General features: G+C 34.1%; 3 protein-coding genes across 4 annotated transcripts; 1 reads left to right on the top strand and 2 right to left on the bottom strand.

Moving 5' to 3' along the window:
* The first annotated feature begins 613 nt into the window (after positions 1–613).
* Positions 614–4,384, top strand: LOC139898173 (nuclear transcription factor Y subunit C-3-like). The gene is made up of 4 exons (XM_071880892.1): positions 614–695; positions 804–868; positions 2,792–3,564; positions 4,103–4,384. The coding sequence occupies exon 3, from the start codon at positions 2,815–2,817 to the stop codon at positions 3,556–3,558; it is 744 nt and encodes a 247-aa protein (XP_071736993.1). The 5' UTR covers positions 614–695; positions 804–868; positions 2,792–2,814; the 3' UTR covers positions 3,559–3,564; positions 4,103–4,384.
* Positions 4,385–5,787: 1,403 nt separating this feature from the next.
* Positions 5,788–8,490, bottom strand: LOC139901725 (uncharacterized; the record flags this gene model as incomplete). Its single annotated transcript, XM_071884403.1, has 4 exons — positions 5,788–6,061; positions 6,850–7,067; positions 7,733–7,969; positions 8,395–8,490. Coding segments are annotated over 4 exons (825 nt in total), but the record flags the coding sequence as incomplete, so codon positions are not given.
* A 1,223-nt stretch (positions 8,491–9,713) lies between these two features.
* LOC139898172 (nuclear pore complex protein NUP160) lies at positions 9,714–26,557 on the bottom strand. Of its 2 annotated transcripts, XM_071880890.1 has the most exons (27): positions 26,319–26,557; positions 25,320–25,452; positions 24,767–25,031; positions 23,769–23,829; positions 23,197–23,351; positions 22,790–22,875; positions 21,964–22,068; positions 21,785–21,882; positions 21,234–21,354; positions 20,897–21,079; positions 20,428–20,620; positions 19,275–19,843; positions 18,992–19,154; positions 17,229–17,506; positions 16,319–16,506; positions 15,409–15,485; positions 14,988–15,334; positions 14,817–14,885; positions 14,134–14,452; positions 13,524–13,652; positions 12,703–12,811; positions 12,558–12,608; positions 11,825–11,945; positions 11,612–11,719; positions 10,934–11,071; positions 10,356–10,529; positions 9,714–10,084 (listed from the first exon to the last, which is right to left on the bottom strand). In XM_071880890.1, the coding sequence occupies exons 1-27, from the start codon at positions 26,534–26,536 to the stop codon at positions 10,040–10,042; spliced, it is 4,503 nt and encodes a 1,500-aa protein (XP_071736991.1). In that variant the 5' UTR covers positions 26,537–26,557; the 3' UTR covers positions 9,714–10,039. The 2 variants fall into 2 exon arrangements, with proteins under 2 accessions (XP_071736991.1, XP_071736992.1); XM_071880891.1 differs by lacking the exons at positions 23,769–23,829; positions 24,767–25,031; positions 25,320–25,452; positions 26,319–26,557 and having other exon boundaries at positions 23,193–23,347.
* Positions 26,558–27,428: the final 871 nt, after the last annotated feature.

Below are 27,428 nucleotides of genomic sequence, written 5' to 3'. Positions count from 1 at the left end.
GCAGTTAAGACCAAGGTTGAAAAAGACGTGAGGCGAGGTCGATACGGTTGAGGCCTAAAAACGTTGAGACGGGGTCGAGACGGATGTTGATTGATGTTAACTTATATATATATATATATATATATATATATATATATATATATATATATATATATATATATATATATATATATATATATATATATATATATATATATATAGTGGTAGGATCAAGAGAGAAGTAACCAATCGGGGGGAAGCGGGGGAAGCAAATTTTTTTTTTTTTTTGTTTTTTGAAAAAACATTGTTCACGAACATTATAGATTGGATGAAAATATGAACATTTAATAAAGATACCTTGTGATAAATGTTTCTATTTTGGCGGGAAAACGCTCGAAGAAGTAATATATAACAATTATCGTGTTTTTCGAGCGTATGTTGAGATTTTTGATATTAGGTTTTATGATATTAGGGTTTAGAAATTTAGGGTTTAGGGTTTAGATTTAGGGTTTAGATTTAGGATTTATATTGAATTTTTAACACGAACGGTTTAGAGTTTAGGGTTTAGAGTTTAGGGTTACATAAACTCTAATTTAGAACTATCACTGGTTAAATACACACTTATTTCTCATATTGCAAACCCTAATTTAAAACTATCTCTGTTTGTCTCAATCTCCTCAAATCCATTAATCAATTAATCAGTTCACTTACTTAAGGTTTCTTTCTACCTTCTTTCTCATATTGCAAACCCTAATTAGTTATTCACTTTTGTCGAGCTTCAATTTCGCTTCATATTAATTTCGCTGCTTATGTTTTTCTTTCAGATAATTGTTTGAGCTTTTTCTTGGTTTAATCGAAGTCCTTTAAAGCTCATAAGACTAATAACAAGGTAGATAACTAACTCTCTATTCGTTATCTGGTTCAAAAGTATGTAAATTTTTAATTGCTTGTTTGAATTATTATGATATTTTAGTGGCCGTAAGTTTTCTTTTTTAATATTTAGGCTTTAAGGATCATTTTGTTTTTATTTTTTATAGATGTATGTATGTATATGTATTTGAACAATTTCTAGTATTTATAGAATATTCATATTTCATATAGGGCAGACTGTAGAACCAGCTGGATATGTTCAAAAAATGTAACTTGAATATGCTTTTATACGTTATTACGATACGATTTTATCACAGTGTGATAAAGATGATATTATAACCTGATGATACATCTATATGAGATGTCTTGAAACACATGAATTTAATATAGGGGTAATTCTTCACTGAAACCTACTTGTGTACATCTTAAATCTAACTCAGTATCAATGCCTTATGCTTGTATGAAAGAATCCGCCTAAATTACTTTTGAACTTTGTTTGATATGCCAAAATGGGAATATAGACTTGCATGTGTTTAATTAGTAAGTATAGTAGAAGCTTGCATAAAGACAATAATTAGCCTTTAAAGCTACAAATAGGCTATATACTTTCTCAAATGTCCCGATGTCACCCATATACTCATTTTTGTCTCATGTCGGCTAAGTGTACCAATATAGGCCATTATACTTTTTTACCTGTAAAGAAAACAATTGATGACGTGGCTTTTAAGTAGTCATGACACGTCGGTGATACATCGGAACAAAAACTGAAAATATATAGCCTACATCGGAACACAACTGAAAGTGTGTGTGTGTATATATATAGGATCAAGAGGGAAGTAACCAATCGGGGGGAAGCGGGGGGAAGCAAAATCTTTTTTTTTTTTTCATTTTTTGAAAAAACTTTGTTCACGAACATTATAGATGAGATGAAAATATGAATATTTAGTAGACACTTTGTGATAAATGTTTTTATTTTGGCGGGAAAACGCTCGAAGAAGTAATATACAACAATTATCGTGTTTTTCGAGCGTATGTTGAGGTTTTAGCTATTGGGGTTTAGATATTAGGGTTTAGATATTAGGGTTTATAGGGTTTAAATATTAGGGTTTAGAAATTTAGGGTTTAGGGTTTAGATTTAGGGTTTAGATTTAGGATTTAGATTGAGTTTTTAACACGAATGGTTTAGAGTTTAGGGTTTAGGGTTTAGGGTTTAGGGTTTGGTGTTTTGGGTTTATGGAATAAACCCAAAACACCAAACCCTAAACCCTAAACCCTAAACTCTAAATCGGGCTAAATTTTACTTCACAAAACATGAAGAAAAAAACGTTCATATTCTTCACGAACAATATTATCTTGAATGTTATTTTTGTCGATCGTTTTCCCGCCTAAATAATAACATTCATCACGAAGTGTCTCTTCTAAATGTTCATATTTTCGTGTGATCTTGATGCCGGAAAAAAAATTTCCAAAAAAAAACGAAATTTTTTTTTTTTCTTCCCCCCGCTTCCCCCCGATTGGTTACTTCCCCATTGATCCTGCCCCTATATATATATATATATATATATATATATATATATATATATATATATATATATATATATATATATATGACCTATTTGTAGCCATATAAAATGAAAAAAAAATAAAGTTAAATAATTAACTTTACCGGTTCAGCAGGTAACCAGTAACAAAATGTTGACATTGGTACACTTTTTGAAAGTATATAGCCGACATGAGACGAAAATAAGTATATGGGCGACATCGGGACATTTGAGAAAGTATATAGCCTATCTATAGCTTTAATCCTTGTTTATAAATCTTGTTTATAAATGTTATTGAAAGAGTAATAATTTGTAAAATAAGAAGGTACATTAGTTCTGCTCAGGATTTGAAACTTTGTTGTCAAATGATTAAACACTTCCATATTTTTTGTGTGATGCAGACACTGTTACAAAACTTTACAATATGGATCAACAAGACCATGGTCAACAACCAAGTCAAATGCCATACGGCGTGAACCCGTATCCACCAAACCAAATGATGGGGCCTGGGCCCACAACTCAGACGTCACAGTCGGTGGGTCTTCCGTCACCTCCAGCTCAACTTGCACAACAGCAACTCGCATATCACCACATCCACCAGCAACAACAACAGCAATTGCATCAACAACTCCAGAATTTCTGGGCAAATCAGTATCAAGAAATCGAGCAAACAACCGATTTCAAAAACCATAGTCTTCCGTTAGCTAGAATCAAGAAAATTATGAAGGCTGATGAAGATGTAAGGATGATATCAGCCGAAGCCCCTGTCATATTCGCTCGTGCATGTGAAATGTTCATCCTCGAGTTGACTTTAAGGTCATGGAACCACACTGAAGAGAACAAGAGAAGAACACTTCAGAAAAACGACATTGCAGCTGCAATCACAAGGACTGATATATTTGACTTTTTGGTTGATATAGTACCGCGGGAGGATTTAAAAGACGAGGTACTTGCATCGACAATCCCTAGAGGTGGGCCTCTGCCCCCAACTGAGGGTCTTCCTTATTATTATATGCCGCCAGTGCCACCACAAGGTGGTGGTTCAGGGATGTATATGGGTAAGCCTGTTGATCCGCAGGCCCTTTACGGACAGCAGCCTAATCCATATATGGATCAGCCTCTTTGGCCGCAACAACAGCAGGAACAAGAACCTCAAGGAGATGCTTAGTATGAGGTCAGTTGATATTTTTTTCGCGAGGATGAAATTCTTATAATATTATCCTTAGGGTCTTGCTTGTATGCCTTTTTGTTGTTGATCCTCTATATTAAAGCTGACAATATGGGTTGGGTCAACATATTAGTATGGGAAGGAACAGGTTACAGGTTGGGCCGACCTGCTAACACTATTTTGCTTAGTACTGTCTTCTTTTTCTTCCTGAAATGCAAAGAATTTTTCATAGCTCAAATATACAAGAGGCATAAAAGAACTAAACAGATAGATGGAATAACACCGAAGATGAGGAACCACATAATCTATCGGGTGCTAGATCACACAACTCTAAAATAACACTTGACCCTTGAATTCATAGATAAACAATATTAGTACACAGAGCATGTATCATCGTCATTGATTAGAATTATTGTGGATTTACTTTACGGTTTTTTTTTTTTTTTTTTTTTTTTTTAAATTGCAATTAAAAAACATGCTATGAACGAATTCTATTGCCATCGTTTTCTATGCTACCCATTAATGCGATTTAATTTATGTGCAGAAGCTATCTGTAACGGCGAGTGATGTAACAACCTAGATGTATCAATTATCAAATATCAAAGAACATACTATGGTTGTAATATATAGAAGACCTTGTGTGTACTCTGATGCTACTGCATGGGTACTTTTCAGTAGGCTTGTAGGATATTTTGGTTTCATGATGTTTTTGTGAATTGAGTTTCCTTAACTTATCTAGGGTTATGAAAAGGATATTTGTAATTTAACTGTGGTCTATATTGAACATCTAATGAAGTGGTTGTGATCAAACGTCCTGTTTGTGTAGTTTATCGAATGCCCGAACCTTCAAAATTGTGGTTAGTACCTGTTATTGGAGGTATTAATGATTTGTTGCATTTTTGTTTTCAATAGGTTAATAATATAAAGGTATAGGCTGTTTTTAACAGGTTAAACATGTAAGGATAATTGCATAAAATATACTTGGAGGCAAATACAATCCATGAAAAAGTTTGACAAAGCTAACGACTAAGGATTTTGAAAGAATGTAATCATCTTTCACTTTTTTTATTATTTAAAATTAAAATTTAGCACTCAGAGCTTTATAAGCGGCTTTGCTCTTAGGTATTGCTGGATTGGCCTCTTGAAGTCTCCAAAACCGCAAGTTGTACACTACACCTCTGAATAAGTCTATTGTCTCAGTCTCAAGGTTGCTGATCATCCGAAAAGACCAGCTAAGCATCATTGGCTTGGTCAAACTGCTTCACTGTTTTGACCAAGTGACCTCATCAATATGTTGGATGTCCCATCGTCCATCAAAATACGAACTTGAACATTTGCAGCAGAAGCAGCTGCTGCAGCTGCTTGTGCAGCAGCAACAGCAGCAGCCTCTTTGGCTTTTTTTGATGAACCGCCGCCTTTAGGTAATATGGGCATTCTAGGAGGTAGTGCAGATTCTAAAAGTGCAAATCTGTCTCGACAAGTATCCCAAGCCAGGAGCCTTGCAGTACCAGAATCCACGATTGACCAGTCACTGACCTTGTAGATTGAGAAGTATGGGATATCAGGCCATACAATTGCAAGATACCTGCATGAATTAGGACATTTGTTGTCATGATATAGAACGTATATTTAATGGATGACGGTCAATATTGACCAAAGTGAAAAAGAATAATCTTAATGGTAGAGAATTCGGCTGGTTCTTCGATCATGTTTTTTAAGTTTTTAGTCAGATTGTTCCTGCATTTCGAACACAAAGTTCCATTTTGATAGATGCAAAAATATCAAATGAGCTGGCAAAGAGAATGGGCAGGACCAGTTAGGTTAAGGTTTAGAACAGCTACTATATTGGAACGTGTTGGGTTCAAAACAGACTCTTTTAAACCATAATATCTTACATCTATTCTCTAGTTGAAAAAAAATGTTAAGGAAATGAATAGAAAGTTTTATGATTATATCATTTGCAATATTTCGACGACTCACAATAACACTCGAGATTCGAGAATGACATCAGAATCAAGAAAACTAGAAAGAAATGCCATTTTATAGAACAGACAATTTCCACAACCTCAGATACAAAACAAGTTGTGATTTTAATGTACAGGACTATAAATTACATTACATATATTTACATTCATTCCTGTAACACTCATTATATTTAATTATGTCTGCAGATTCTATCTACAAAACAGTTGGTCAACCGTTAGCTATCTCAAAATGTGCGCAAACAATCTATGGCGATTGCAAGCTAGGATGCAGCCCAAGATCCTTTGGTCTATCGAGTGGAAGCTTTTCTAGACGTAGATGGCCGTAATCAAAGTTCAACATATTTACGCTTTTTTCTTCAATTTCAAGGTTTTCTTGTAGCCTTTTTTTGCCATAAAATGTAAAACCTACAGTCATAACAGCTGCTACTATGAAGGATATTACGTTGTATATGATTTCCAATGGACTCATTTGATGATTTCCGTATTGTATATCTGCAAACGTTCTTAACAATCTCCCACTGCACAAGTAAACAATTAGGCAAATCAATTGGTTTAATTCAAAATGTGAAACAATTAAGCTAGAACAATGGGTGGAACACAAGTTGCTTATGGATCAAACCACGCCAATCATTTACATGTCATTCGGATCGGGTTATGTTGGCCCAAAATACTAATTGTTTTAAAGTCCATTTTTATAAACACTTAAGGTGCGTTTGATAAAACAGAATGATTAAGCATTGAACGGTTCATAATCTGACAGGTTCTGAATGATAATAAGGTGTTTGATAAGCATTGTGAATCAATAAAATCAATGAGGTAAAATTACGTTATTACCATTTTACATAAAAAGATTTATATACTTGTTTGATAAGTGTTTTGGATATGATTTAAGTCGGATATTACATCAAATTTAGGTGATTAATGATTAATAGAGTGTTTTAACTCTAATTGGTTCGGTATTGAATGCTAAACCATTAAGCAACCTATCTCCATTAAGAGGTCGGGAACAAACGCACTGAATACTGAAGTATTGAACCAATCAGTTAAGAGGTAAACAAACACACCCTTAATGTGTCATATAATGATCACTAGTTCATATTATCTCTTTTTACTAAAAAAAAAATTAAATGAAGAGATTTTAGACGACGATATTGATTCTTCAAAAATGTGTGGAAGACTTTCGATCACCTAACACAACCCATCTTGAACCTTATTTGAATACACAGGTCGAAATTACTAAGCGGTCGAAATTGCCACTTTAAGTTGAGTATTGAAAAAAGTATAGTAGTAAGGAAAATTATGTTACCTGTAGATATAAATGAATGCCTCGGGAATCATTCCTGCAATGGATCCCCAAAGATAGGGCCAAAACATCATGCTCGTAACTACTACTGCGTAGTTGAAAATAGTGTACGGAAACGGTGATATCCTGAAAAGTGCAACCACTTTAAACTGCTGGAACCAGCCCCCTTCACCAGCCATTCTAATCATTGCAGCGGTTTGTGGCCATTTTTTTAAGCATTGCTGCAAATTTTGTCATTGAGTGATATAAAGTGTCAAAAGGGGAAAACAAATTGCATAACAATTTTTTTTGACAAAAATAACGAAAACTCATATAGAAACAAATCTTATAATGTGCAAGTGTAGATGAAGCCGCAATTACAGTTTAGTAAATTATAAACGTGTTCACACTTGCTAATATGTGACTAGTTAAGAGGATAAACTAAAAAGGAAACTCAGGTCACAAAGGCTTATGAGTCAAAAGCAGTGCCAGATTTAGGAATGGTAGTCACTAGTATCAATAGTTAAAAGCTAAAAAAAATCTACTAGATGGCTTATTTCAATGGTGTCAATCAAATAGTTTTACACAATCCACTGGGATAACTAGTTAAAAAACCAAAAAAAAAAAAAAATTCAAGAGATCGTGTATTTCACTGGTAGGTTCGGGGCGGTGACCACCATGTAGGTCCGCCCCTTGTCAAAAGTCCATCTTGACAGTTACAAATAGATGGATTATTCTGATAATGAAATTTTTTTTAGTCAATTCAAGTAAATCAAAGGAACAAACTTGACAAAATGTTTGCAGGTCAACCATGTAGTAAACAGTTACCCATTTTGACATGTTATACGTTACCCGTTTGACCCAAATGAAGTGCAGGCATCATGTTTCAGTTAAATTTGTGACTCACGTGGATTCGATGACGAAAGCATAGACCGATCATATAGGGCAAAACCATCCCAATGGTGGTTCCAACCATGATTATTATAAACCCAATGCCATAGCCAAATGTCATCCCCGCAAGCCACATTGATGGACCCGATGGGATGAAGACCACCGGGAAAAGTGCGAGAGAGGTTATAAGTATGATGGCGACAGCTGGACGATCAAATGTAGCAGACTCCCATTGCATCGTCGGAAGTAGAATCTACAACAAGAACATAAAAGATCAACACCTATACCCATTGTGGATTCGAATGAAGACAATTCAGGCAGATATTTCCTGTGGTTTGCCTAAATTTTCACGCGTAGTCTCCGAACTTTTTTTTTTCACTGGTAGTCCTCTAATTTGAATTGTAAATCTTTTAGTGGATCATCCTTCCGTCTAACGGTCATTAATTTTTTCCGGTAAATCAAAAATGTGAGTTGCATATGAGGGGTAAAACAGTCTTTTCAATCAATTTAATAATTAAAAAAATTAACAACCATCGGAAGTAGGGACGATCCATGCAAAGATTTATAATTTGGACTACCGATGCAACAAAAAATTTAGGAACTATGCGTAAAAGTTGATTTAAACCACAAGGACTATCCATTTAATTTTGTCTAAGATAAATTGTAAAACTTTTTTACCTTTTCAAAGAGAATTGGCATTCCCCATTTCATTAGAATGAAGGACAATAGAATACTAATAACACAAAATGTTACAAATTTGATCCACCATTTCCAGGACCTATGATTATCGCACTTCTCGATATGATGATGTAAGCAGGTACCACCTTCAACCTTAATGTCTTCACCAGATATAACCAGTCTTTCATACTCATCGTCTTCTCTAGCAAAATGCCCAATCTCAGTACCAGACTGCGTACGCTTTGCAACCTCTCCTGAGACTGGCATCATTGCTTATTATAAAACCTGAAATTAATTTATGTTGTACCTTTATTTATAACATGAAATAACTCAATAATTATGATGTCTCCTAAGTTATATTTTGTAATTTGATTATCTGAGATATTTGTTGTTAGAAAAATCAACTGCAATAAAACCGGTTATCAGAGGGCACAACAACACTACGTATTGATCCATAGATATCATAATTTCTCAATTACGAATGCATTAAACATGAGTCAACTGTAAGCATTCAAAGGTTTATAGCCAGCAACATGTACATATGTTTGTTCTTATAAATTTCAAGCACAAATCGTCTATTCCCAAAACACATGGACCAAACAACAGCAATATAGGAAACAGCATAGATACAAAACAAGCCGTAAATGAATATCTTTCATATCTTCAAATCTGAGATAAACAGAAACAATTATAACAAATGATGCAAAATTCTCAAACGATAGGCAAATTATGTGGAATAGTTTGACACGTGAAACATATTCATGATGAGATGATTAAATAGGATTTTAAAATACGTACGTTACAGCCGGTCAGGAGACGTGGAAACGTCGCCGGAGAAGAACACAGGCCGACCGGAAGGTTAACCTTTTATATATCTTTTTCTTTTTCGTTTTGGGTTAGAAAGAAAAGAATAATTGGTGTTGATCGAGAAAGGTGGTGGCAGATAAACATACGTATGGTTTTTACAATAATATGCATGCATTTTACATGTCAGTAATTCGTTGTTGGTTATGAATACAAGACACCTACACCCATTAAAGTAACTTATAAATAATTTGTTTTTGAATAAATCGTTGATATATCCATAATTTTGTAATTGTATTTGTCCCCATGGATATTTGGGATGGTTACGACTACTTAGTCGTAATTAATTCACATACATAATGAAATGTTACAAAATACATATCCATAATTTTGTAATTGTATTTGTCCCCATGGATATTTGGGATGGTTAGTCGTAATTAATTCACATACGTAATGAAATGTTACAAAATACGATGATAATAATATGTACTCCGTAAGATGATGTGCATAACATTAAAAGGTTACCAAATAGTGTGACAACTAACATTTTTGTCTTACAATAACATATATTGATATTGATATTGATATTGACAGTAATTGTGTTTCATGTTTAAATACACTACTGTTGATGATACATTTGAAGGCTCTTAGCGGCTGCAACACTCCCCTACGATCAAACACGGCCCTGATGGCATAGCTACTCTAATATGACGTTGAAAAACTTGAACTCGCTAACTATCAAAACCAACCATTCAGCGGTATTATATTCCAATACCATAGTTTGTTACAAAATGAAAGCTCTGATCAGCCAATAATGCTGTGTTGAACTGGAAGATAAGAATCAAGAGGTTGCAGAAGACATGACATCATCCGAGTCAACATTTACCTGGATGCAAGATTAAGAAAAACAGCAAGTCAATACAGACAAAAGTGGGGGTAGCAAACAAGTGAGGTTGGGTTTTTGTATTTGTCAAATCGGGGTTCAGCTAACTCAAATAACAGACAAGTTAAAAATGATTAAACAACTAAATTATCATGGCATGACCACTTTCAGAACTTATATACATTTGATGATTTGAAAACATTAGTATGACCTTTAACCCATTTGACCAACCCAAACCATCTTAAGGAGAATTTTAACAGATATATAACTTCACCTGTTGGAAATGTTTGAGCAGGGCTGCTTGTAAGAGGCTTCTTAGCTTCTCACATTGATCAACCATATGGCCAGAATCGATCAACTCCCCAAGCTTACACCACAACCGTTCGATTGTTGTATACGGGAACCAGACTGCAGATGTCCTCTTCCTATGAATAACATCAGCTGGTCTCTGCAAGTACACAAATATAATATTGTTAACTATCATTCTAGGTTTTAAAAAAAAGCAGGTTAAGCAACGGGTCCCTCAGGTCTGACTGAATAGTGTTGTGCAGGGCTGACCCAAAACGGCTCGTTAAAGATTTTAGAAGTGTTTATAAGTAACTAGTGTGTATTAAATAATTACATTCATGGTATTAAAAACAAAATTTTTGATATGTTACGAGACTTGAGGAATACTATATTATATTCGTAAAGTGATCAATGAAAATACAAAATAAACACTAGCGACTGATAAGTCTATACACCAAGTGCCTCTCATTTCATATACTATTTATTGAAAAATACAAATTATTAGCCATATTGAAAAATGGAAAACATTATAAATATTAGATAACTTAAAAGAATAAAGCATACCAATGACGCAACAGATTCAATATAATGAAGAAGCAAGTTAGTAGCCTCTGCATATCGCCCATAGTCAACATATAGCTGAAACAACGAAGCAGGGCTTGATTCAGAGCCGGCCATTCCCCAACTTCCTTTCAGTGTGCCCTGTCATAAACAATTATTTTTATTTATATTATGCATCATATACGTATACTTAAATGATAAAAAATGGAGACATTCAAATAAATTTGTCTTTTTTTCAATTAAAATTTAAGATAAATTCTTTCGATTCCAGGAGATTCAATTTGATGATATTACTTGCATGTTAAACTGATGTTATTCTATGTTATTTTTCTAAAGTACCAACTACCAAAGGTACTGAATGGATCATTAAAAGAAAATGTACCCTATGTACAAATTCTATCCATTACATATGCATGTTTACATGGAATTATGCAAATGTCAAACTCCAAAGTTATATGGTCTAACACACATACCAGTTATTATACGGTTGTATATTAAATCGTGAAACTTTTAATAAATAATTACTACAGGATTTTCATGTTTTCTCAACGCCTACACATAATTTGTTTGAAATAAGAAATTTTGTGTGACCAAAACATTGTGCCACCTCTAACAGAATGCAAAGTGCAATATATATACTTGGAATCAAAAATAAAATGTGTGACACAATAACTAATTTACCTTGAACATCTGAACAAGCCAAATAGGTAGTTCAATCAACCGATCAGCACAAAGAAGTGTTTCTGCTACAATTACTGGCAATCTAGGATGAAAGGATTTATACTTTTCCTGTATTCAATAGTGCAATTCAATGGTGCAATCATTAGATGAATAAACATGTCTTTTATTTGCTCAAGTGTGTGATTAAAATAAGATTAGAAAATAGAAACGAACTATGTATTGCTCAAGTGCATCCCATTGGTCATTCCCTTTGTAATGTTGTGTTGTGGAAGCTATGCCAACAGCCTCATCCTTAGATGATGTTAAGAGCAGACCATGCTTTTTAAGGTTCTCCCTGAACCCAAATATTAAACATTACATAAATTAATATATATCACACAAAGAACAAGAGACACACACACACACACACACACACACACACACATCTTTAAACTGCTTTCAAGTATTTATCCAAGTAAAATCAATAACTGGTAGGCCCGAGCTCAAAAGATCATTAGAATATGATTGATGAGATTAGAGGTGGCAACTCTGACCCATTAACTAACGTATGGTTCGGATCGGGTTAAATACATGGTGGTTCAAAGTGAATGGAAACAAAAACTACCGCTCAAATGGAAACTAACGAACTGGCTGAAAGTCAACTAAACTCTGATAGTGTACTTCTAATGCTGACAGCCATCTGGATTCTTTTCTTTCTTCTAAAAAAGGATATAAAGTATATATTGTATATTGTATTGTAGTAAGATAGTTTGGGAAAACATATTAACTGTCGAAAAGAGTAGAAAAAAATTTGCAGGTCAACTCAGTCCAACCAATATCGAACCACCATAAAACAACCCCTTTAAACCAAACTTCTTCTTAGGCAGTTACCTAATCAATCTTGGCACTTAAAGATGTAAAAAGGGGAAAAGAAAAACAGTTGCACAACACAAATGGAACACGATACCTGTTTGGGCAGCATTTAAGAGACATGGAAATAAATACTCTTTCCAATTCCCTGTATACAAAGACATATTTTCAGACGTAAAGAAAAGATTAAGGAAGCATATGAATCAAGCGAAGTCTTTAAATAAAGCTAACATGTAGTATACCTCTTCAATGCTGAACCCTTAAAAAATTTCAGAATTACAGTGAAAACCATATCATATAAATTCGACTGAACCAGTAACTCAACCAAGTTTGGTGGAGGTTTCTCAATATCTGAAAGAGTATGTAACAGAAATATCAAATTATCATCACAATCATTCATCAAGAATCAAGAATAATAATTAAAACAAGAAAAATTCCCCTCTTCACCAACTGTTAATAATATCAGGAACGTATCATACACCTAACTTTCAAGCTCATGTTTTCATCTTCTTTGGTCTAACTCAACTCTTCATTTTCAGTTTGACTAGTTATGAGCTATATATATCATTTAGGGCTTATATATGATTTATAGAGGTGGTAATTGTGACCTATTTACGTATGATTCGATAAATTAATGTATTCAACGAGTATTTATCTTTATCCAGCAAAAGAGGTGATGTAAATTAAATCAACAAAAGCTTGCAAGGAAAGGGTTCAACAGGTCAAAGATATTTAAGATAACCTAGAGTGTACTCTAAATGCATAAAGCCTCCTAAACGAAATATACTCGAAGTTTAGATTATATTATACTCATACATGAATTTATATGGAAGTTCAGATTATAACTGACACAATGTAATTTTTTAATCATATTTAACACACTACTCATTCATCATAATAAACATATAATAATATAAAAGCAGAATTGAATCCAATAACAAACAAGCTCGACCTGCTGACTTTGCAAATTCTACTCTTATATAGTACAGATTAGCTCGAAATGATAGGGATGAAATATAGAAGAATAGAGAACAATAATACGAGGGATATTTTCATTTAGTACCAGTAAATGTCCATTTAATATTTGCCAGAGAAAGCAAATATTCTGCTGATGTTAATACGAACTCGTTTTCCAGTTTCACAATATCCATGCAGGAATCCAGTTTCTGACTTGGGATATAAACATCAGCTTCTGCAAAAGACAAATAACATATACAAATATCAGAATTTCCTAAAACAGCGGAACTAAACAGCAGGGGGCAATATGGGCCAGTCAAGCAAGCTGGGTACAGGTGGAAAGACTCCAAACATGTTGAAGTTGCAGTCAATATAGGTTTGGTCAAATAGGTCAACCTTTTGGTACGCATCAAGAAACAAGAAATTGTTCTATTGAATATTGATTTAATACATGGTGCACTAGATATGATTACAACAATTAAATTTGCTTCTTTTGTGATATATTGATGCAAAAGATTTTGTTTTACTCACTAACGAAACGTTTGGTGACTTCAAACCAATTTGACCACTTCAAACGTTTTAACCAATCTATTAGTTTAGCCATTGTAGAAAAAAGATAACATAAACTGATTTGACCAACTTATATTGAGAAGACGGGTTGATATTGCAACGTTAAGTAAACAGTAAACATGGATCCAAGTTTTCAGATAAATTACCATCATCTGGAGCGAATATTCTGGCTTTTTTACTTGGATATAATTCTTTCAACATAGACTTTTCTTGAACAAAAGGGTTGATCCATGCACATGTTGGATGTACAAGATGCAATGCATTAATAGTTGCTGACAGGCAGTTTAATCTTTCTTGCAGAGCCAACGATCTGAGCTGGTAATCTTTCAAAGCTGCTTCATGTTTCAGTTGTTCTGAGTGAAGATAAATATAATTTGCAGCCTTGCGCCAGTTATGTTGACGCATTTCAAATGAATACAGCAGTTTATACGGATTTGGTTTTAATGATACATCTGAACGCTCTGCCTGCACAACATATATAGAACTGTTAAAAGCCTGAACAAATGGTTAGTTAAACAACTAGAGATAGCATAATAAGGGCAGTTCAAGTGACACATCAAAACGAAACATGTATATGGACACGTCAAAATAACCAGTGTGATATTTGATTACAAGATTATACATAATCTAAGCGATTGCAACAAGCAATTTAGGAGGTTGGATCCTTTAAGAATAAACTTTTAAAGCCTTTAAACCTGGATGGTCCAATTGACCCAGTTGACCCGTTTCTTTCAAAATATAATCTTGAATCTTGATTTGGCACTTCATAATTAGATAGATTAAAATTAAAATTGCCGCCTCTAAAAAGTTTTTGAAAATTGTTACACACCTTCCAAGCAAGCTCTTGCTCCACCTTCTCCGCTAAACCAATAAAAGGTAACTGGCCATCACAGAGAATCTATAACAAAAAGACAAATTCAAGATATTTTTTGTGAATATGCTAATCCATCAATTTAATATAAACTGAAAAAGCAACTATAACACGGTTAAAGAAAATAACCTTAATTGCACCACGCTCGTAAAGAACGATGATAAAACGTCTTAAGCAAATGTATTTGCTTTCTTCATCTGGATTTGAGATAATTGCACAATATGCATCATGGTAATAGTTCAAATCAAGTGTGAATTTAAATACATTAGCCCAAAGTCTTCCTTTAGCAATAATTGGTGATTCATTGAGAGAATGTGCCTCGGGATAAGTGCTTTTAAGGCCGAAAACTTCATCAACTTGTTCAAGTGCAGCAAGTGCAAATTGGCAAGCACCTGAACTCATATTATATTGCTCAAATATCTGCATTGCCCATTGATAATAATGAAGCTTCCAAGATCCAGGAGAGACCTGATCAGCTGTAGACAAGTATACCATAAGAATGGAGTATCATGAAGTTTTTAACAAAAAGAACCATCAAGATAAGACTTACAGAAACCAAGGTGGGGTAATCCAGATTCATAAGACAGGGTCTGCAACGACTTTGAAGCCCCATGCAAAGATGCAGCTCTAAAGACACAATAATTATATCAGATCCTTTCTGAGATTAGAAATAAATAAAATGCAGTATAAAGACTTCAATGCTACAACATCATAATTGACAGATTAATAAGCTAAAACCTATATTTAAACGTATATTTACATTAGAAGTAGCAAAAGAGGGTGTTGGATACGGGCTAATACGGTTATTTAAGATATGGGTCACATTGGGTTGACCCAACAACTATGGTCCAAAGACCTTCACATTGAATAACTCTTTACATGTATAATATTTTCTAACGGCCAACTCACAGACACCACACTGTGTCTTTATCTCAGTGAGGGACTTTAACACTTCAATCATTAGGATTGAGAACACCTTGATACAGCCTGAATAACCCCAACTTATTGTGCGCCTTTATCAGGTTTAAAGATGAGTTTGAAATTATACTAAATGAATTATAACCTGAATCGAACCATTCATAAGTGAATGGATTGACAATGACGCCTCTAACCGCCCTCCCCAACCCACACCCACACACACATTTTTTTATTCAAGTATTATTGTAATCATGTAATGATCCAGCAACAATGATTTGCCTCTTCCCATATGTTTTTCAAGCAATGATTCACATAACTCTCTGTATTGAATGCTTATTATTCTTTAATTGATTTCTCCTTTCTTCATATAACATATACTTGAAAAGTCGCAAGTAAGACTCATCTTAGAAATCTCTCATATCTAGATTATAAGCATAACATACAGCCGGAAGCACTTCATAAAGAATTAAAAATATAAAAGCTCAAAGACACACTGAAGATATAATGTGAAACACTAGAAAACAACATGAAACTATACATACCTGAAAAAGCAAGAAATAGCTTCACTAGTTTTCTTCTCGGTAGAAGCGCGTGTTGGTTGACGGTGTGCTTGAGCAAGAAGACAGCAACCAAGAAGGTGAAGAAGCGTGCACCACTCATTGTTTACATACTGAATACTTCCAGATGTTTTCTCCTTGAGTAGATTTTGGTTGACCATAGTAAGAAGATGCTTGAAAACAGAAGACATATACTTTTAGTATGATTTTGTGATACAAAAAAAACATCATTTGATACTATAACTACAAATGGAGGTGGAAAAATGGACGGGGCAAATATGTTGTCTCACTGGGTCATAATAGGTTGGATAGCGTTGGGTTGACAAATGACACATTATTTCTCTGTCCAATTTTTTTAGATATAATTATTGAGGTAGTCCATGTGGTTTCACCCAAATTGCTGAAAGAGTCCCAGGGTTTTTCTTTGATCTACTTGGTCCTCATGGTTTTCAAAATGTTGCTGAAATAATCCTTTTGTTAATGAGATAGTCCTGTGGTTTCACCATATTGCTGAAACCAAATGGACTATCTCGGTAACAAAAGGACTATCTCAGCAACATTTTGAAAACCACGAGGACTATTTCGGTCAAAGATTAACCTTAGGAACTATTTTCAGCAATTTAGGTGAAACCACAAGGACTATCTCAGTAATTATGTCTTTTATATATTAATATTAATTACGTCAACAGCTGAGTAGAACGTACTGCTAAAAAATTTAGAGCTGTAACAATTAAGATTCAATTTTCTAGATGAACAATTTATAATATTGTAACTGTTTGAATAAACTTTAAAAACCTTCAACCCATTTGGCCCACTATCAACACAATCCACCCATTTTCACATAAATGGGTTGACATTGACACCTCCATGATCAAGTAAAAGTACAGAAGTAAACCTCAACGGCATTAAATTGTCCATGCTTAAGCAAGATTAAGGCAAACATAGTTGAACGGCTAGAAAACGAAGAGGACCCATCTTCACTCTTGCCCCAAACTATCCAGCTTGTGAAGTTTCGTGCAGGAACAATGAAGGAGCCGAGATTTGGAAGACGTTTTAAATCAGCACTGTTCTGATCTTCAAATGAACGTTTGTGATCAAGTAGCAAAATGAAAGCCAAAGTAAAGTCACATTTCCCAACCTTGTCATTCCATGACCTTCGATTCGCGTTGCTATCTGGCGGTACAAATATTAAATAATGTGAAAATCATAGATGATAATGATGAATCCATACCTATAATATCGAGAAGGTACAGGTGTCAACGTCAATCCATTAACTTAGAAGAGGGTAGTTATTTGGGTGAGCCAAAATAATAATAATCAAGGTGATTATTTATCCGATTAAACGGGTTTTTAGGCCGGTTTGTCAGGGTTAATACTAAACCTTGACGAGTTTATTTTTGAGCAATTTCTAGTCCAAACCAAACCGGAACCAAACGAGAAACTAACTGGAACCACAGTCTGTTTCCTAATTCAACCCGTTGAACAGTACGATCCGGTTTTAACAACTTTGATAATAATAGATAAGTAATTAAGTATAGATAATAATAAATAATGCTTAAGAGGGATATGAGTCAAACAGGACAAACTTAATTTGTCAACTGAAAGACGACAAAGTCTGCTTTTACTGCATATATCCTCGTATACTGTTCTATTAAGAAAATCTGACTATTATTGCAGCAATATTGCTTTTTGTATCATAGTTAATTAACACATTACTAAGGGCCTGTTTACTTTATTTTTCATTAAGTCACTTATGGATATGGATAACTATTTGGATATTGTTGGATGTATCAAGTAAGTTAAGAAAATATATTGCTGTTTCTTTTTCGGTTGAATGAAATGTCTTAATGATGGAATGAAATGTCTTAATGATGGTAATTGACTAATTTACCCTTAACATAAATTATTTTTAACATTGACACCATCATATACGTAGATATATATTATAGAAATCTTTTTACAAATCCCAAATCCTCCTAATGATGCACCGCTTTGCACGCTTGCAAATATCAAAAATTCCAAATCATGGATGCAATGCTTCAAACCTAGGTGGCTATCAAAAGAAAAAGAGCATAAAATCGAAGTAAGAAGATGTGGGTCTTTTAGATCAAGTTATAATCTTGAAGAAGTCAACCACGTGAGTTTTAATTTTGATGAAATCTCGTAATCGCACTTCTCCGTCATTCTTTCTTTCCTCCAATTGAACAATTCATGAACGAGTGATTATTTGTTGCTGTTAACTAATTTAATTTCTTACAAAGTCAGTAAAAGTGTAGTAATATTTTGGGGGCATCGAATCTGGGGTTGTAGCAAAATTTGTTCCAATTTTTAGGTCAAAATTGTAGAAGATGAAAAGAAAAGAAAAAGATGTAAGGGTAATAATAGAAATAAAGTGGCTGTATCTGGACCACATAGCTTTTTTGAGTGAGCCACAAATCTCTCCAGCAAGTTAGAATTAATGAATAATGTAAAAGTAAACAGCATAGGTAGCTGACCGAATAATCTATTTGGGCTATTAAGCCCAATAATCCAAAAGTAAACAGGCCCTAACTTACTGGAACTTTAACAGATACCAAAGAGAGTGTCAGCAGATTAACGGGTCCCATTTCAGCCTATTCTACAAACAAGATTAGGAGAAGAGTTAATTGTAAAGATTACCAATTTGTAATGATGAAAGTCGAGAACTGAAATCCTCCATGGTGGGTGATTCACAATGTTTAGTCCCAAAATAATGTACTATATGCCACTCGGTAATGATTTCTTGGATCAGCGGAAATAACTCAAGTTGTACCCTAGAAACATCATCTGGTAACATGTTTATCTGCATATGCAGAGATAGAAAATTAACTTCCGCTAATTTTGCATTTCTTGTGTACTAACGTTTACATAAATATATGTATTACATAATGTCTTTCAAAATTTAAAATGGTCAAATGCTAACCTGGCCACCTAACTTCACCATATAGCTCAGCAGCAACAGTATCTCCGCTGCAGATTCAAACATCACTTTGGAAACTTGTGACATCACTTGAACACTTATGCAAGTTCTAATATCAAATGCGACTTCAGAATCCAATTTGTTTTCGTTCTTTTGAGGAACAAGAAAATTCAAGTATTTTAAAATAACATCAACAACTTTGTCCCACGTTCCAGCTTTTCGGTACAAACCATGAAGAGATAAGAAAATATCCGTAGAGAATTTTCTAAGAACTTTATGGTCACCTAACCCTTTCTCCCAAGCAGTATCAACACCTAGCTCTGATATGTGAAGTGCTGACATGTCAGAGGTATATCGGGTTTCTAGAAGCTTCAAGAAACGTGCTACAACATCTTCAGGAGATATAGATGGTTCACTGAAAAAAGAATCATAGAATAAAGCAGGGGCGCCTTTCCCAAGCTGTTGACTTAGACTACTGGTGCATCTAAGCACCTCAAAAAGTACTTCACGTTCAAGATCATTTGATAAATTGATCCTAGAGCTTGAGATTTCACCCAGTTCATCAAACGACCCTATAACAAAAGAAATAATAAGAGCAATAGATACAAATATACAATGACATCAGACAACAAACAACATCATGTTGACAATAAAGGGAGTACAAAATGCGATTTTGTGGTGACAATTTTGATCCATTTACATGAAATCGAGTCGATTTGAATAGTTCATTCATCTCCAATGAATCAAACGTATCAATCAGGTCAAGGGTCATCAAAGGTGTTCTCAAATACTTAAAAGCTCCTAACATATTTAATAAATTATATTACGCCCTCCGTCTCAATTCTGTTGTCCACAAATAAAAAAACCCGCACTTTAAGAAATGGCATGTTCCTTTGCTTGCTTTACAGTTTTACCCATCTTTTGTTTTACATGCACTTTTTAAGGATAATAAAAGAACTTCATAACCTTTGTTTTAATACATTTTTGGATGTGGACAATAAGAATGGAACATCCATAAAAGGAATAACGGACAATGAATTCATGACGGAGGGAGTATTATTCAAATAGATCATACTTAAGACTTTTAACAACTACAAATAAATAAAGAGAAGCCCAACCCAAGGACCGTATTTGAGGAATTTTCATCTAAACATACCAAAAGCAAGAAGCTCAATATCCTCTAAACACCGCAATAGAGAAACTGATGATTTTCTGATTAAGCCAATAGCTCCAGTTGATGGATCGTGAAGTAGCCCACATGGTGCATTTTTATAACACCAGTTGTCAAAATAGCGTGAACAAAAGTTTTTCCAGCAATATAAAAGTGAAAGTGGACTCCTGGAAGCACCCTATAAAAATAAGCACAGCCATCAGTTCCAGATTAACATGTGTATCACGTGTAACACAATAATTATTTAAAGAAACAAAAATATTAATAAGTATGGACCAACAAGTACGTCGCATCAACCCAATATCCACCAGTTGACAGTTCTGATCATTACCAGAAACAAACCATTTGGACCTTTAGCAGAACCAGCCCATATAACCAATTCTAATATAAATATAAACATAAACATAACAATAGTAACAAACCAATAATTGAAAGTATCATCTCCGATTCATACCTCATGCTCGATTACAGAAATAATCTCCTTTTCCATTCCATCAGCAGTTAAAGAATTAAATACCAATTCTGTGAAATGCTTGTTATGATCTTGTAGTGTTGCTCGCATAATCGAGCTATGGTAAACGTCGGGAAGAAATAACATGCGCAAGAAGATTGAAGAAACACGAGCAGCAATGTGATCCTGCAATATTTGAAAATACAATTAATCATAACCACTGCAGCCACATGTTAAAGACAATATACATATAATTATCATGTTATAATAATAATAATCATGATCATGACATGATCATGATTGTAAACAACCAACCTAAAGAGGAAAAAGTTCAGAGTACCTTTGCAGACGGATATAATGAATGAGCGAGCAACAAAAGATCTTCTGAAGCATGTTCAGAGCTTTGAAATAGCTGTTCACCGATAGTTGCTTCCTGTAAACCAAAGGATTGTTCTGATTCCCTAATAAAAATATGCAAAAATTAATTAACACTGGCAGATATGATAAAAAAAGGTTGTGGTATAATTTATGCAAGCATATGTTCCAATATTCACAGTACACTAAAAGCAGAATTTAGGAGTGTTTGGTTGTTACACGGGTGTAGAAACAGCTGGGGATATAGTTATCCATCGAAATGTTTCAACTGTCCTCCACCCATTACAACCATGGTTCAAACCTTGTCTAATTCGGTTCCTTTTCAGTTAATTCTATTGGCACAACCCATTTTATCTATTAGAAATGAGACAAATATCCCATATATAAGCGAATGAATTAAAATTGCCACTGTTGCATTTCCTTATCTGATATCACTCTATCAAGAAACAAAAACAAGTACTGCATAAAAAAGTGGGAATTAAAAAAATAAAATAAAAACATAAACGCTGACATTACCCACTCTCACTAAAATCTATGAAACTGTGTGATACCAAACCGTCTTCTTTGAGTATCCAGATCTTATCGGAACAAAGTTTCAGATCAATGAGTGCACCCTGCCAAAAAAAAAGACAAAAGTCAGCAATTTAAATTGAGTTTCACATTGGAGCAATGAATATATAATTAAAACGACTCACTTCCTCAATGGAGATGTTTATTGTAGAAGGCTCAATAATAAGATTTGTCCTCCCTCCGAGACTAAGATGCAAACCGTATAATGAGATTATCTCCCCATCAACTTCCTAAAAGTTCAAAATGGAAGATAGTGAATAGCGTATAAGAATGAAAACAGCAGTCCAATACAATTAACTACATTATGAAACCATAAATAAAAATGATGCAACTTTACACTATCATTACTCGTTATACTTGGAAGAAATGTGTGCTCTATAGATATTAGATAGTAGTTAATGACAGAACTTTGTACAGCATTTGGCACTCTTTGCATTGGTTTTTTGATGAGGTAATGAAGATGATAGATCTTGAGACTGATCAAAAAGGCCCTTACTTTCTATTTCATCATTAGATAATTATTCAAACAAATACGAGTATTAAATAGGTATTCGAAAAAATTTAACAATCGTAGGCATGCTCGTGTAAATATATACATGTATCAGTTTCACGAGAACTACTAATTTCATGAGTATCTTTTAAATTACCGTATATATGAATATAAATTTACAGCAACTTTTATTGAACTTTCTTTATGTTTGGCTTTTTTTTTAATTTGTTCCATTAGTATAAGTAGAGAAGTGTAGTTAATAGATAAATGAATATCCCCCAAATACTTTGAGGCAACAATAACAATGGAAAAAATCAATATGAACCGTTGATATTCTGATTTACTGGAGGTATTTGGCAAACATGAGTAGCAATAAAATCACCAAAATACATGCCCTGCATTGACAATAAAACAGGACCTTGAAAACTACTAGAAACAGAGTAAAAAATCATTAGAAGTACCGTATTAGGTTTATACAAAACCACCAGAGGAACTGTGTTTGTATCATTGCTCCTTTCTCCTGCCCATAACCGTGTGAATGTAGCTCCTGAAAAAACATAAATAAATGGCATTGCCATAATAATTCATTGTTGGAGACAAAATTAACATAGCATGACACCATATTTCAACATGCACACTTGTAGGAAAAAAGAAAAAACATGAACATAATAAGCGATTAGGACCACAAAAGAGTAGGATATACAAGTAATCTGTTTGTGACAGTACTTGAGACTAATTTTATGCTCGATACGCATAGCGCATTCACTGGAAACTAAATAGATGAATTTGCAGAACAAAGCATAGGAATAACATAAGATTGAAGCTGAAGATATATGCAAAAACAAACAAAAAAGATGACAATACTTGCCGTTTGATGTTGAAACATCCATGGTATAACTCAGAAGTTTGCTACAAGTTAAAAGGTCCCACACTCGTAATACTCCATCAAAATGAAGCACAAGAAGGAGGTTTCTCGCTTGAATCTCTAAACATACCAGATCTTTCACAGCAGCTACAGTCCTTCTGTGATAATTAAAAAAATAACTTAATGAAGATGTAAGAAATATACCTTATAATCAGTATCAATGTAGCACTAACAAGAGAAAAGGTCTGTACTTTAAAGTATACGTGTAAAAACATTAATTCAGCATCGGTAGTCGGCAGTAATCATTACTACAATTTTACAATTACAATAAAAAATAAAACCAGAAATTGGTTATTATGATAAGGCCCATATACACAAAAAGGTTACAGTAAAATAACATTATATTTTTATCATTAAGTTAAGAAGTGTCGATCTATTGTAAGTTTGTAACATTGTAATCATCATGAAATCCTATTAGCTTCTACAGAATTCTAAAATGGTGAGGAAGAGTGAATAATATAGTCCTAAAGTGTATATTCCAAAATTTAAAAATATAAAAGAAGTAGAAAAGTTACCTCGACATTAAACTCCACAAGCGTCCAAAACTGGAATCATCTCGTAGTTCATGCAGAAAACCTACAATAATGTTTAAATGCTATTAAACCATGTGCTAACTTCATGTCAAAAGAATCAATGACAGCTAACACACATGCATCAACATATTTACTTACTATTGGGAAGTTTTAACAGAATTCTATCACAAACACACACACCTTTTAGCTAAGCTAGGAATGTGTCAAACAAGTCAAAACCGAAAGTCACCTAAACTATGCTTTTAAAGCATAGAACCTAGTAACTTGTAAATTTCAGATGTTTTAATCAAAATCACACTAAGGGTGTGTTTGGATGAAACTAGCTGGAGCTGGAGCTTATGGATTAGAGCTGGAGCTTATTTTAAAGCTGGTAGCTGGAGCTTATTAACTTTTATAAGTGTTTGGTTAACTAGCTGGAGCTTATTTTATTTTCCAGTTCATAAGCTCTACTTTTTTCATAAGCTATTACAAGTAGCTTATTTTTTAAGAGCTTATGATTTTCATAAGCTCTACTTTTTATGTATACCAAACAAAGCTTATGACTTGGAGCTTATTAAAATCATAAGCCCAAGCTCCTATAAGCTCCCATAAGTTGGTGTGCCAAACACACCCTAAAATTGAATGTGTATCCATGAATACACTGATTAATTATAATTTTAAAAAAGTGGATAAAAAGTGTATGCGAGTCAAGTACCCGTCACAATCTTGTATGTAAAGCAACAAGTTCTGACCCATTGGCCCACCTCTAGGTAGTCGCATTAAGACAACTGTGGACAATTAACTGATTAATTGTCCACTGACACTAAACTATACAAGAATATAAACATATGCAAACACCGTATTCCAAGGTGAAAGGCTATAAAAAATGTCATTTATATCATTTTATGAGGAATATTAGTATATTACTGATTATTGAGAACACATTTTAAGACCATCGATAAGACTGGTATACTGAAAATGTACGCTAAAGTAAACCATACCCGGAGCACTAGAATCAAGGATGCCAAGTCGGAAACAACCAACAGATCCATCTCTTCCCCCTATCACAAGACAGCCTGTGGTTGCTGCTATAGCTGTAATGGCTCCATAATCACAATAACTTCGAATATTTAACTCAATAACATCGCTAGGTGGAAAAACAGAGGATGATCCATAGTTATTGATATCAGTCAGTCTAATAAGATAGGCAACTCCGGTGACAGTCAATGCGTAAAGCATGCACGTGTTCCCCGAAGCACTAGAGGGCTGCAAAGAAAAAACATTTAGTAAAATAAATCAATAGTTTAGGCGTTTAATAAAAAAATTGCATCAAAAATCTTATTACTTTCATGAACTGATAGTATGCAGTATGCCTTGAAAAGCATACTCTGGGCAAAATTCAACCCATTTCACCTTTACATTAATTAACTAAGCTTTTTATTATCCATTTACCCATACAAACATACCATTACCCGAATCAACCTCTAGATTTTGAATGTCAAATATAACTATTGATGCCAACATAAAAAGTATGAAAAGACATAAGAAATAAACCTCGCTTTTGCAAATCAGAGCGAATGGACATAGCACACTAGGAAACTCAATCCGCAATCCAACCCTAGGAAATTCGGTAGAGCTACAGAATTCAACTATCTCCATGACATTTGGACAACTCTTGTTTATTCTCCTGTTATGAAACGCACACGTATCAGCTACTATAAAAAACAAAGATCTTCGGAAAACGTTGTGTTGAAGAATAAATGTTGAAATTTCAAAATAACTAAGGTATAAGTTATACTAAAAGAAATTTTCCATAAGCCTTTAAATGAATAAATGAATATCTAGCACTGTTGTAAGCCTATAGTACGATAGAATACACATTTCCAAATGGTATAAGAAAAACCTCAAACCATGATCAGAAAAGGTATTAACCAAAATGCACCTCAATATAATGTTGGAAACCCTAATCTCCTTTCCGTAACCAATATACATAATCAGATCAAGGTTATGCTATTGACAACAATGCCAATATTGCATCAAACAATAAAAGCAGATAGTTGCATAGACAGTTACGGCTACAATTCTAACAAAAATGGTTTAGCAAACTTTAAAGAGCTTTATTTATTATTTATACGTTAACATTATAGTTAATTAATCGTGTGAAGATAATCAAATAATACAACGAATTAGGTTGTCAATATTATAATTACATGAAAATCTATTGTATGTATCTTACTTTAAAACTTGTCATTGTATGTATCAAACTTCCGATTTCTCTTGTAAGCATTGTGAGTTATAAACCAGTGACAGGGCATATAATGTGCTACGTAACCAGTACCAAGTAATCGATAAATCAACGGACATACAGAACAAGAATTGAAATTTGGATGGATACAAAGCGAATTCTAAGGCAATATACAAAAAATAGGTAAAGTTAAACAACCTTAAACATAACATTGTTACTAATAGCAGTAATAACGTAATAATAACAATAACAAATAACAATAAATAGTAGTAATGAAGTGAGTGTGTATTAGGTTAGGGTTTAATAACCAGATGAAATAAGTAGGAGGATATCCAATAGTACAGCAAGCAGATGCGTCTTGAGTAATTGGAGCAAATGGCTCGGACTCAGGTTCGGGTGGTGGTGGTGGTGGTGGTGGTGTAATTGAAGACGGAACGGAAACAGTGAACCATTTAATCAAATCGCTGCCGATAATCGGAACCTCAATACCGGCTAAAGATGGTGATGATGATGAGCGAGCGGCCATCGGTGGCGCTACGACGGAGTGTTGAAAACCTAATTACAAGTAGTTTTATTGTGTAGAATACAGGGAAGGGTTTTAGAGAGGGGACTGTAGTCGGTGAGTATGGAGGGAGCGACAGATTTATGAATACTTTTAGGTCTTCCGCATTTGTACCAACACAAATATTACCGAGTATATTTTTATGTTCAATTACATTTTACATTTTACATTTTACATTTTACATTAACTAATTAACTAATATAAATTAAATTAATTGAATTACTGAGAATTGATTATTTCGAAAAAACGTAATAACATTAACAAATGTGAAGATCACCAAGTAAAACCGATTTCAGAGTAATCCAAACAACCAAGTAGAAAGCAAGGAGGGACGAGAGGACGCCGTCCACAACCCTGCTCAAAGAAGTCACGTGAGGGAGATCCGGCGACCTAGAAAACCATCGAGAAGTCAGGAAGTGGAAACGCGCCAAAAACAAGAGAAAAAAAAAGACAGACGGAAGAATCCAAACCAAACTACCCAATCGACCGCAAGAAAACGCAACGGCGAAGTAGATTGGTTGGAAGAAACTACCATCTATTAGGATAATGAATAAGGAAAAGGGAGATTTAAGCCACCAGTGAGATGCCGGTGACCGGAGAAGGAGGAGACCACATAGGGGTTAAAACTGTTAGGCGGATTAGGTCCGGCCCAGTCCATTTGTGAGCTTGGGTCCATTAGGGTTAATTAGATAATTAGGGTTTATATGTAATCTATAAATACCCCTTCAAGAATGAATAATAGATCAACGGATTTCATTGTCTAACATGGTTCACAGCCTTATGATCCTGGTGAAACCACCCTAACCCTAAAAATTTCATCACCTCCACTATGAAGAAATTGGTCGTCACTCATAAA

This window comes from Rutidosis leptorrhynchoides, chromosome 3 (genome assembly GCF_046630445.1).
Source record: "Rutidosis leptorrhynchoides isolate AG116_Rl617_1_P2 chromosome 3, CSIRO_AGI_Rlap_v1, whole genome shotgun sequence".
Taxonomy (NCBI): domain Eukaryota; kingdom Viridiplantae; phylum Streptophyta; class Magnoliopsida; order Asterales; family Asteraceae; genus Rutidosis; species Rutidosis leptorrhynchoides.
Note: the sequence above shows the minus strand (reverse complement) of the source record. Positions and strands in the feature narration are given on the sequence as shown.

Coding starts and splice junctions, on each gene's coding strand:
- LOC139898173 (XM_071880892.1), top strand. CDS start 2,815: ATGGATCAACAAGACCATGGTCAACAACCAAGTCAAATGCCATACGGC.
- LOC139898172 (XM_071880890.1), bottom strand. CDS start 26,536: ATGGCCGCTCGCTCATCATCATCACCATCTTTAGCCGGTATTGAGGTT. Junction 23,352..23,768: donor TTGTGGAGTTTAATGTCGAG/GTAACTTTTCTA, acceptor TAATTATCACAG/AAGGACTGTAGCTGCTGTGA. Junction 12,609..12,702: donor AAGGGTTCAGCATTGAAGAG/GTATACTACATG, acceptor CTTTGTATACAG/GGAATTGGAAAGAGTATTTA.